Source organism: Mangifera indica, chromosome 5 (assembly GCF_011075055.1).
Source record: "Mangifera indica cultivar Alphonso chromosome 5, CATAS_Mindica_2.1, whole genome shotgun sequence".
Lineage (NCBI taxonomy): Eukaryota > Viridiplantae > Streptophyta > Magnoliopsida > Sapindales > Anacardiaceae > Mangifera > Mangifera indica.
The window spans coordinates 13,519,661-13,531,744 of record NC_058141.1 but is presented as its reverse complement, the minus strand read 5'-3'; the positions used below and the strand labels follow the sequence as shown (position 1 = coordinate 13,531,744).

The following is a 12,084-nucleotide window of genomic DNA, read 5'->3' as shown; positions in this document are numbered from 1 at the left end:
GACCAGTTTTCGAATGTCTATGATAACAAAAAATGGAGTGGGACTGAGTGAGAAACTGGAAGAGAAAGAGAATTTCACCATCGCAGTTTTTGACCATCAATAGTGGTGGTTGAATAACCATAGGGGGAAATATTAATTTTTTAAACTTTGAGTGAAAAAAATTTTATTAGATTTTTAAACTTAAGGGGGAGAAATATGATAAATTTTTAGTTTTTTTAAAATATTTTGATAAATAATAATTTTACTTTTGACAGTAATAACGAAATTTAATAGATATATAGATATTTAGTTTTTTAAAAATTAATAAATAAAAATTGAATTTGCACCAAACATAGGTGGAAAATACTCATTTGACATACTTAAATTAGAGGGCAAGCGTCCATTTCCAAGGCCTTTCGCTAAGAAAGTTTCTTAATCCATGGCTGTCATGTTATGTTACATTATCGGTTCATCATAGGCTACTATCATTGAACCTTTTGACTCCAACCAGAGAGCAACAAGATGGCATTATTTTTTCACCTTTATGACTTGAATTCAATATGTACCATTCATTTTTGGTTTCTTTATTAACTTTGCAATTGAAAATGCGAGCTTTGATAGCTGCAATCACATGAATTGGACTTGCTTTTCCATGTAACATGTGCTGCGCAACAACGCACCAAAAAACAAAGGTGAAACGGTGCCTGCCCAGTAAAAGCTATTGAAAAGTAGATGAGAGGATATTTTTTGGTTGCTTGTCCTCACACCAATTTATCCATCCTTCCCCCAGCCTTAGCCGCTGACTTCGTTTTTCAATCTTTTTGACGCTGACATTTGACGGATGGGATTTGGCCTTTTATTACCCACGCAACGCTCCTTTTCCAAGTCCCACTGCCACTGGAATATCTGGCTCTGAAATTAGCCTTTCAGAAATGTTACTGTCTGCAAGACAAGCTCCTACTTACCATCCCAAAGTTATTTTAGCATGCGTGGGGTTTTAAGTCAGCTAAATTTTGGGTTGGGTCGTTTTGACTTTTTAGTTTGACTGACTATTTGTTTATGATAAACACTAGGTTGATTGTCTGACCATCATTCATGTCCCAACCAATCTAATTTTCCAGTCTGCAACCCACAAATTTTTGCAACAGATGCATAGGGTTAATGTCATGGTGCTCATCTAATTACTCTTTTTTAATCCTAGATAATATTTGTTAATGAAATTTCTCGCCCTTAACTAAAATACATAATTCCAAATCTTATGCAAATTAAATTATGGCAATAGTAATAAGGTTATGGTAAAATACCTTATTATCTATTGTTATGTGGTCAAAACTGAGATTTTGAAGTCAATAAATTGCATTCAAATATAAATATATAAATGTTCATGACTCAAATATAATTATAAAGATATATTATTATCCTAATTGAATTAAAAATTAATGTTTATAATAACTGAATTATCTCATTTGGGATAATGAAGATAGGTTTCCTGGTCACAATCCTATTGGAATAGACTAAACAGATTTGTTGTTAAGCAAAAGTTGTTTTCACTCTCATGTGATTGATGACTTATTCATGTTCCGTTATGTATGGTGGACAAGGAATGTTCTTTGATGACTGGTGCTTCAACCAGTTGTTGGTTGCAGTTGCCTAGACATGATTCTTTCAAGTGTAACTCTTGGGGAGACATAAGAATACCATGTAATCCTATTCAGCCATATAGCAGTACTATTATTTGGTGATAAATCATGACGTGTCGCTGCCACACTGTCTCTCATAGTTTTGCAACAACATGGATGTTCGGTTGTGGGCTTGTTGGGCCTTTCGTTAAGAACATAATTCAGCCCTTGGGCCACACCACAAAAGGCTGATTATTTGACGCCTGTGGATCTGCCATGTGTGTCAATTAAAAGGATTAAATTATTTAAATTTATACTCCAAAAATTATGATTATTCATGAATACAAATTATATAAATAAATAAGCTTCTAAATAATGAATTATAGTACAAGCTTTGTCCTTGTCCATGAAAGTAAAACATGATCAGACCATATATAATCATAAAGGGCCATCGGCAGTTCGCCATATTTCGTTAGAGCATCACATAAACGTCGTCGTTTTCAATATTCGTGATTCAGAACGAAAGCAACTGAAAAACGACATCTTCAACATTCGTTTTTTACGAGACGGAGGGATTGTACATCCCCATCCATCTCCCCCGTGAAGGCGGAGCCCTTTGGTCAAAGAAGAAAGCAATATGTACCAGTGGAGGAAGTTCGAGTTCTTCGAGGAAAAATACGGAGGTAAGAGCACGATTCCGGAGGAAGTTACAGGAAAGATCACGTGCTGCTCAAGTGGCAGAGGCAAGGTAGTAATCGGCTGCAACGACGGTACCGTGAGCCTTCTAGATCGTGGCCTCAAGTTCAATTTTGGATTTCAAGCTCATTCCTCTTCTGTCCTCTACCTCCAGCAGCTCAAGGTCCAGTTCTCCTCTTATAAATGCTTTTTCTTAATTATTGTATTTTCTTTTTAAAGGTTTTGGTGTGCTTGTTGAATGTTGGAGTCTGATTGTGTACAAGTTATTGTTGTTATATATTATACTTGACTATACACAAATTGTTTTAGTAATGCACGATGCTTGAAACTGATGGATTTTTTGTTTTCTAAGAACAGCAAAGGAACTTTCTGGTGACTGTTGGAGAAGATGAACAAATGTCACCACAACAATCGGCTACCTGTCTCAAGGTTTTTGATCTCGATAAAATGGAACCAGAGGGCACTAGCACGACAAGCCCTGATTGTATTGGAATTTTGCGAATATTTACTAATCAGTTTCCTGAAGCTAAGGTAGTGCATTGTTTGGTTATTTACTAAATTTTTTTAGCCGAATTAAGATGTGAAATAGCCCACATTGTGCATTGTGATCTTTTTTATTTTACTGATGAAATTTTGAAAATCATGATTTGATGCAGATAACTTCATTTCTAGTACTAGAAGAAGCTCCACCGATACTTCTTATAGCGATTGGTTTAGATAATGGCTTCATTTACTGCATCAAGGGAGATATTGCAAGGGAGATATTGCAAGGGAGCGTATTACCCGTTTCAAACTTCAGTTGGATAATCATAATGACAATAGTCAATGCTCTATCATGGGATTAGGGTTCAGAGTGGATGGTCAAGCTCTTCAATTATTTTCTGTGACGCCAAATTCGGTGTGCTTATTCAGCTTGCAGAACCAACCACCTAGGAGGCAAGTCCTGGATCAGATTGGAAGCAATGCCTATAGTGTTGCAATGAGTGATCGCTCGGTATGCAGTTCTGGATGCCCTTCATGTTGGATAATTGTGTTGCAAAGAAAATTGTTTATTTATACGGTTTTGAAAGCTGATTAACTTTCTGTGTTCTCTTGTCATCAGGAGTTGATAATTGGCTGACCTGAGGCTGTGTATTTTTATGATGTTGACGGTCGCGGTCCTTGTTCGGCTTTTGAAGGAGAGAAAAAAATGTTAGGATGGTTTCGTGGATACCTTTTATGTGTCAATGCAGATCAAAGAAATGACAAGAATATTTTCAACGTTTATGACCTGAAGAATCGTTTAATAGCCTTTAGTCTAGTGGTTAAAGAGGTTTCTCACATGCTATGTGAGTGGGGCAATATAGTACTTATATGGACAGACAAATCAGCTTTGTGTATCGGGGAGAAGGATATGGAAAGCAAATTAGATATGCTCTTTAAGAAAAACCTTTATACAGTCGCTATCAATCTTGTTCAAAGTCAGCAAGCTGATCCTGCTGCAACTGCAGAAGTGTTAAGGAAGTATGGAGATCATCTGTATGGCAAAAGGATTATGATGAAGCCATGGCACAGTACATTAACACCATTGGTCACCTTGAACCTTCATACGTAATACAGAAGTTTCTTGATGCACAGAGAATCTATAACCTTACAAATTACTTGGAAAAGTTGCATGAAAAGGGGCTTGCTTTTAAAGATCATACCACTCTTTTGTTAAACTGCTACACCAAATTGAAAGATGTTGAAAAATTGAATTTATTCATTAAAAGTGAGGATGGCGTTGGGGAGCATAAGTTTGATGTTGAGACTGCTATAAAGGTCTGTCATGCTGCCAATTACCATGAGCATGCCATGTATGTTGCTAAGAAGGCAGGAAGGCATGAGTTATACTTGAAGATTTTACTTGAGGACCTTGATAGATACGATGAAGCCTTGCAGTATATCACAAGCCTTGAAACTTGTCAAGCCGGGGTGACTGTGAAAGAGTATGGTAAGATTCTTATAGAGCACAAGCCAGTGGAGACAATTGACATACTCATGAACATTTGTACGGAGGATGGAGAATCTACTAAAAGAGGAACTTCAAGCAGCACATACATATCTATGTTGCCGTCACCTGTTGATTTTCTCAACATTTTTGTCCATCACCCACAGTCCCTTATGGATTTTCTCGAAAAATATACAAACATGGTGAAAGACTCACCCGCTCAAGTAGAAATTCATAACACTCTCTTGGAGCTGTACCTGTCCAATGACTTGAACTTTCCATTGATCTCACAAGTCAGCAATGGGGTAGATTTTAGTCTTAGAGCAAGATCAGGACCATCTATGGCATCAAAAGCAGAGTCCAATGGAAAATTGACTGCTGATAGTAAAGACATATATGAGGAGAAGGATCGCTTGGAAAGGCGTGAGAAGGGGCTACAATTACTTAAGATTGCATGGCCCTCTGACCTGGAACATCCACTTTATGATGTTGATCTTGCTATTATTCTTTGTGAAATGAATGCATTTAAAGAAGGTCTTTTGTAATTGTATGAGAAGCTGAAACTTTATAAAGAGGTAATTTCTTGCTACATGCAGGCCCATGATCATGATGGTGTGATTGCTAGCTGCAAAAGGCTGGGGGATTCAGGTAAAGGAGGGGATCCATCTCTTTGGGCAGATCTTCTGAAGTATTTTGGTGAACTTGGAGAAGATTGCTCCAAAGAAGTGAAGGAAGTTTTGACGTTTATTGAAAGGGACAACATCTTGCCTCCTATTATTGTTCTCCAGACACTGTCAAGGGATCCATGTCTCACACTCTCTGTTATAAAGGATTATATTGCTCATAAGCTTGAACAGGAATCAAAATTAATTGAAGATGACCGCCGAGCTATAGAGAACTATCAGGTGCTTACATCTTGGGCATTGTTTCGATATTTAATTTATTTTTATACACCACTTTTGTCATTTTGTTCAACACTGGATCTAATTGAAGGTGGCTATCTAATCAATTTCTTTTCTATAAAGAGCTATTCCAAAGGGTTTGGTTACCTACTTCATGTATTGACTTCAAACATGCTAATTAAGTAGGGTGACATGTGTGCTTAAATAAACTCAAATTCTGGAAAGATTATTAGGAAAAAGAAAGAATTATTGCTTGGCTAAACAATAAAACTATACGTACTCACTTTAAGTGTACAAATAGGTATACACTTAATATGTGTTATCATTTGATTGAGTGATTTTGGATTAAAGATGAAATAACATCCAATCACGTGATGACGCACATAAATGTGTACCTATTTGCGTACTCAAAATGGGTAGTGCGTACGTATTAGTGTACTCAAAGGGGTAGTGCATCACCATTTGTATACTCAAAATGGATACACATAGTGTTGCTCTTCGCCAAATTAGTTTTCTCGGTCTTGCTGGGGTAGCCATATGTTGCTTTGAGACTGTATCAGCCTTCAAGAAAAACCCACTATTTACATGTTTACGACAAGTGTTAAAACAAAGTCTTAAGTCTCTCATGAAGATATAAATCTGAAAACACTTGAACAATGACCTTACTGCTAATAAGAAGAATTAGAACATTTTCAATCTTACTTTAGTGGATTCTAGAGCTGGACAATGTCCTAGTGATGTTCATTGATTTGACAATCAGCAATGACAATGGATTTTATTGAAACTTTCCCTAATAAAAAAATCACTTTCAGACTCACTAGCTACATCTGACTGCTTATTGAGTGTATTAATGATATTTAATTGACTCCTTAAATTATGCAGGAAGATACTTTGGCAATGAGAAAAGAAATTCAGGATCTTAGAACAAATGCCAGAATCTTTCAGCTCAGCAAGTGCACTGCATGCACTTTCACCCTTGATCTTCCTGCCGTGCACTTTATGTGTATGCACTCATTCCATCAGCGGTGCCTTGGTGACAATGAAAAAGAAAGTCCGGAATGTGCTCCAGAGTACCAATCCGTTGTGGAAATGAAGAGAGGCTTGGAGCAGAATTCCAAAGATCAAGATCAGTTTTTCCAGCAAGTAAAGAGCTCAAAGGATGGGTTTCTGTGATTGCTGAGTATTTTGGGAAAGGATTCATTAGCAAAACCAGTAATGGACGACCAACAAACACTCCTTAGCTCAGGCAGCACATCTTCCAGTGCCAGATTCTGAAGTTTGTTGATTTTTTGAAGGCACTTCATGATAACGATGAGCTGAATGTTAATTGGGAAGCCACAATGATTTGAGTTGGGACAGAGTGACTCTGAGGTTGCTAAGTCTAGGTTCAATGGCCTGGACATTGTGTATTTAGATCAAGCCTTGATTTACTCCAGTAGGGTGGCAGTCCTCTGAAGAGAGAATTCAAAATGACTCCACAGAAGAATGATCAAAAGAAGAGATTTGGAGGTATCATTTGTGCCATTTTTGGGAGTTAAAATTTCTGCCTTATTTTTCCCTGGAGAGGATTATCAAAATATCTGAGTAGGTATCTTTTTGTGCAAATAACAGGTTAGATTCTAGTGTTAAATTCCTTGCTTAATTGAAGTTTTGACTACTTCCTCTTTTTGGGCACAAAAACAATTCTGGAGCATTCAAAAAAAACATTGGCTAGTACCTCTGTGCATTGTTTGTCTGGCTTGTGACTTAGTCACATACAAAAGAGCTGTTGTTGCTTTTGTAATTATCATGTAACTTATGAATTTGATTGCAAATTGTCAAGTTTCTTGCTAATTAATATTAGCATACCACTAGCTTATGCATTGTTTCTGAGTTTGAATGGCATGAATGAACTGCACTGTGGTTCTGGTTTGGTTTTGTTATGTTCATAAGTCCAGTACGGTATATCATGGCATTGATCCTATTTGAGGGGTGATTTTTATAGATAAGCTCATCCATATATACATATATATGCTACAAGTAATTTTTCCACTTGAGCTGACTTATGGTTGTTCAACTTGTAGAAAAGATGCTGTTTCTTATAGTGATAAAGTCTCATCCTCTTGCTTTTGGATGGTTTGTTTGGGTGATTGGTAATGTCTTATACAGTACATTTGTGATTGGAAGAGGTCTTTAGAATGACATTTGTGATGGAGGACCTACGATGCTATTCTCATCACAAAAATGGATTTGTTGGTTGATCTTTTCAGTGATTAGAAGCAATGTCTGTAGGTGGTTGTACTAGTGTTGTGTTGGCCGTGAGGTGGTTGGAACTCGGAATCCAATTATTAGCAGGTCCCAAAGAAAGTGGTAGAACTAGAAAATTTAATTTTGGATATCTATTTTATATATTTCTTTACTTTTTATGTTACATTTTACTAGAATCCATCAACAGGATTTTCCCCTTGGATCAACTGAAACAGGTGACAACTGGTAATATTTTTCTTATTTGTATATTAATTTGATTTCGTTTTAAATATTGTTGACTTGTAGTGAATTGAAGAGGTATTTTGAACCAACCAACTATGATTGTTCTTGGTTTGTTGCTAGGGAGAGGTAGGCATCCTTTTTTGTGTGGCAGATTAAGGAAAGAAAAGGGATGATTCATTCTGCTAGTTTTTTATCAAAATTTGGTATCACCTCACCGCACTCACCCTAATCAAATCATGCTGTCTTTGTCTTCCATGTGGGCTGTCCATCCTTTCAATTCACAATAATTAACGAATGGGTGGTCCAATTATATACTTGCACTCCAACCACAGCCTTCAACCGTTAACCTCTAATCTAATCACTAATGGGTGTTGTGTACTTTTCTCTTTTTCAAATCTTATTCACTTTATTGAGTAATGGGTAATTTTATGAGAGATATGGTGACCCTACAATTAAGTCAGCTAGTTAAAATTATAATATAGGGTGTGTAGAGGGGGTTCAAAATTATCTAATAATTAAATTAAATTAATTTTTAAATTAAAAATATAACTAAAAATAGATTATTTGAAAAATTGATTTGAATATTAATTTCAAAATATTAAAAACTGTTTTTTTATTTAATTATTAGTTTTTCTAATTTTTAAAATGGGTTAGTTGAATTGAAGTGATTTTTAAAAAATTAATAAAATATTAAATATATTTTAAAAAATTTAAAAAAATATGATAATTTTTTAAAATTCAATTTAAAATTTAGTTAATCAAAAATTCGGTTTAGTTAATTGGTATTTTTATTTAATTCAAAATTAATTAATTTAATTTTAATTTATAATTTTTTTAAACTGAAAATTTAATTTAATTTTAAAAATTGGTAAACCAATTCAATTAACTGATTTTAAACAATTCTATGTTTCTCAACGCAAGAGTCGAGACCACACACATGCTGCACATGCATGTTGCATGGTCACTCATAAATCATAATCATCCATTCTCCGACTATCATCTTAAACATATTATGGTCCCCACTTTTAATTTTATTAAATTAAATCCATCATAATCCTCATTATTTATATTATTAATATTAAATTCATTATTATAACTAACTTAATCAAAATAATAATAATAATAACAGTAATAACAATAATAACAATAATACCCTCTCATCTCATCTACCTCCCCTTGGCTGCACCTACATAAATCTAATCGTAGTCACAGCGCAACATCAAACGCGAACTGGAACAAACCAAACCCTCACAAAACACAAATGTACGAATTCTACTTCTCTTTTCATACATACGGTAACTTACTTTTCTTTTATTTAGAAATATTATTAATATTTACATATTCTTTCTTTTTCTCACTCTGTCTGTCACTCTCGCTCTTTTTGCTTTTCTTGAAATTATTAATTTAATTTATTTGATTTTTTGGGTTTTGGGATCTGTAAGTGTCAATTTTATATTGCTAATTAATTTCGTTTTCATTCAAGAGTTTTTTCTTTTCTTTTTGTTTTTATATTTGGTTGTGAATTTCAGGTGAATTTTAATTGATTGTTTGGTGTTTAAAGAATGAGCAAAGAACGACCTCCTGAGCCTCTTGATTTCTTTATATGGACTGTCGAGGTAATTCGTTTCTTTCTTTTCTCTTTATCCAATTTTCTTTTGTTATCTTAATTAGATCTTCTCAAATTTATAATCCACCTTTTACTTAATTCTATCGTGCTTTTTCCGATTATTTTTTGGTATTCTTAAATCCAGTTGTTCATTTGATGATTTGACTGTGGTTGCAATATGGGATCAAGGGTTGTTTGATGATGATCCAGTTTAGCGGTTGAATAGCTTTTATATTAGTTTTGTTGGGAATTATTTTTTTCCCTGACAGTGATGATTTCTGTCTCTGTTGCTGTAGTATTTGAATTCCTATGGCATGAACTTAAAACTCATTTTTACTTGCATATATGGGATATCGTTTTATAAATTTTCCATACTCAAATTGGTCTGATCTTCGGAAATCTTGTGAGTGAAGAGCCTAACTACACTGTTCCAGTGCAGAAGTTTTATGTATGTGCGAGGCTGTGCTGTGCGTGTTTCAAATTGCATTTTTGTCCATTCTCAACCTTGTCCTTTACTATTGTATTGATTTGTACATGAAAGGAAAGATAGTATCTTTCCTCTTCGTAGAATTTGCAAGTTTTGTGAATGAATCAATTTTTAGTGGAAGTGAGCAAGCATTGCCTATGTTATACTGATGTTGTGATTGCATATTGAGGCATTTTATATCTACTGCAATGATATTCTATTTGCTTTAGATCTTGAGAAAGAGGGATAACATGTTTTTGCTATATGTTGGTCATAAGGATACATAGAAAGTTTGCTTGTAAACAAGATAGGCTGTTTGATTGGAGCTTTCTGTGGTTTGTAGTGCAAACTTTATGTATTATCTATGATAAAGCGGGCCAGATTTGTCTTATGATTTGTTTGTTAGTTCTCTGAGTACCGAACGCTTTGTGTAAACCAAATTTCAAAATACAACAGTAAGCACAAGTCAGCCATCCGTGATTGTAAGGCAGACTTACGGAAAATGACTGTTGGACTACCTGTTCTTTTATTATTTCTGTTTTTATTTTCAGAGCATGTATGATTGTAGATGGATATTGCGTTTAATGGCTTGCCTTCTGCCTACCTTTTTGTTTTTCTTTCAGGATGTTGGTTTATGGTTGGAAGAGATAAATCTTGGTGGCTATCGTCAGATTTTCAAAGAAAATGGTGTCAATGGAGAATACCTGGAGGGCATGTCCATGTTCACAACCGAACAAATTCTTCGGTTTATACGACGGTGCCATATGAAGTGGGGAGACTTCATCACACTTTGTAAGGAACTCAGACGAATAAAAGGTTCTATCTCTTTATCTTTCTCCCTCTCTTTTGTCCAAAATGTTTGGCTAATTATTACTTTTATTTTAAAGTTAATGTTGTGTTTAGGAAAATGAGATGGGGTTTATTTCCATTTATTTTGTGCATAGCACCATGGAGCATACATTGTTGTATTGAAATTATTTATGTCTTCTTCAGGCAAAAAGGGTTCATACTTGACTTAATAACTTTGGGTTCTCTATAACAGATTGATTTTGGAAAAACTTGACCATGTTCCTGCATCTTAACTTCTGCTTATGACTGCCTGTCTTGATTCATGCCATGTGGAGGAGGATAGTCATCTTCCTTATTATTTGATTTCTCTTTACTGATTTTGCTGAAGATCTCTACAAAAAAATTTCTTCTTCATTATTTTGCTTGAAATTGGAATGTTAGACTCAAGTGAAGGGCTGTCAACACGCCCCCTATGATTGTCTTTTAATACATCATGAGTTCTATGTTTTATTGATAAAGTGCTTAAAGGAAATAAATGGAGGAAGGAGAATGTTTTAATGTCTGAAATGAATTTCTAGAACCATGGATTTTATCAGAAGCAAGTTTATCAATTGATGGCTTGGTGCCAGTTTTTTAATTATCTAAGGGTTTCCTTCTAGGATTAGTGATTAATGGAACAAGAGACAAATAATTAATGAGAAGTTTGCTTTGGTGAAATGATAGTTGGATTATGCAATAGGGGAGTGTGTTTGGTTTTTATATTTAAGATATTTCGTTTAAGGAAGGTAGATGCCTATACTTTTATCATTTTTTGAATGGTTTAGTAATATTTGTCTTCCAAGAAACAACTATTTATGTGTGTCAACCATATTAACAAGCTCTCATTTAACTTTGTATTTTACCTTTACATTCTAGTCTCCAAATTTAGGACTTAAGAGAGTTAATTCTTTTAGGAATATACATTTTACCCCTTAATGAGTAGCTGTTCTTTTATTTCATTTTGCATTTTATCTAAGAAAGTATTATTGCTGACACAAAATGTATTTATTATTTAGTGGCTTGCCTAAAAGGGGAACAAAAGGTTCGCAGGCCATGGTGGGCTCCATCATGCCTCTCGGTAGTCTTTGTTAAGGTGGCAAAGCGCAACAGACAGTCAAGAGTTGTTTCTTTGAAGCTGGAACCATGATGCAAAAATCTGGCAAGGTGTATGTATATCAAGTTCATTTTGTTTAGGAACAGAATAGGAAACAACTCAATGTTTATCTTAAACCTGGAAAGGTCTTGCTGACAGTTCTTCATTGGAGAACTGGTTTTACGTTCGCATACGAAGCCTTTTTATATATATTTGTATTATGTTGATTTTGTAGCTGTATCAATTATCTTAATCTGTGAGCAGAATACAGTTTTAATGTCATATAAAAGATTAGTTTGGATCAATTCTGAAGAAATTTCACCTGCAGGATGTTATAGTACATACTATGGCCTCATGGGGAGATTGTTACCAGATGTTGATTGTTATTGATTTGATAAGTTCAGAAAATATAAACTGATGTATGTCTTGACATAAGAGATGAAAAAAGATAGTGATT

At 34.7% G+C, this 12,084-nt stretch overlaps 1 protein-coding gene and 1 pseudogene across 3 annotated transcripts; both read left to right on the top strand.

Moving 5' to 3' along the window:
• Window positions 1-1,980: 1,980 nt before the first annotated feature.
• LOC123217457 lies at window positions 1,981-7,018 on the top strand (annotated as a pseudogene).
• A 1,755-nt stretch (window positions 7,019-8,773) lies between these two features.
• Window positions 8,774-11,932, top strand: LOC123215929. Of its 3 annotated transcripts, none has more exons than XM_044636240.1 (4): window positions 8,774-8,897; window positions 9,164-9,250; window positions 10,330-10,522; window positions 11,551-11,932. In XM_044636240.1, the coding sequence occupies exons 2-4, from the start codon at window positions 9,197-9,199 to the stop codon at window positions 11,679-11,681; spliced, it is 378 nt and encodes a 125-aa protein (XP_044492175.1). In that variant the 5' UTR covers window positions 8,774-8,897; window positions 9,164-9,196; the 3' UTR covers window positions 11,682-11,932. The 3 variants fall into 3 exon arrangements, with proteins under 3 accessions (XP_044492175.1, XP_044492174.1, XP_044492176.1); XM_044636239.1 differs by having other exon boundaries at window positions 8,777-8,929; XM_044636241.1 differs by lacking the exon at window positions 8,774-8,897 and adding an exon at window positions 9,041-9,071.
• Window positions 11,933-12,084: the final 152 nt, after the last annotated feature.

Coding starts and splice junctions, on each gene's coding strand:
- LOC123215929 (XM_044636240.1), top strand. CDS start 9,197: ATGAGCAAAGAACGACCTCCTGAGCCTCTTGATTTCTTTATATGGACT. Junction 9,251..10,329: donor TCTTTATATGGACTGTCGAG/GTAATTCGTTTC, acceptor TTTTTCTTTCAG/GATGTTGGTTTATGGTTGGA. Junction 10,523..11,550: donor GGAACTCAGACGAATAAAAG/GTTCTATCTCTT, acceptor TTTATTATTTAG/TGGCTTGCCTAAAAGGGGAA.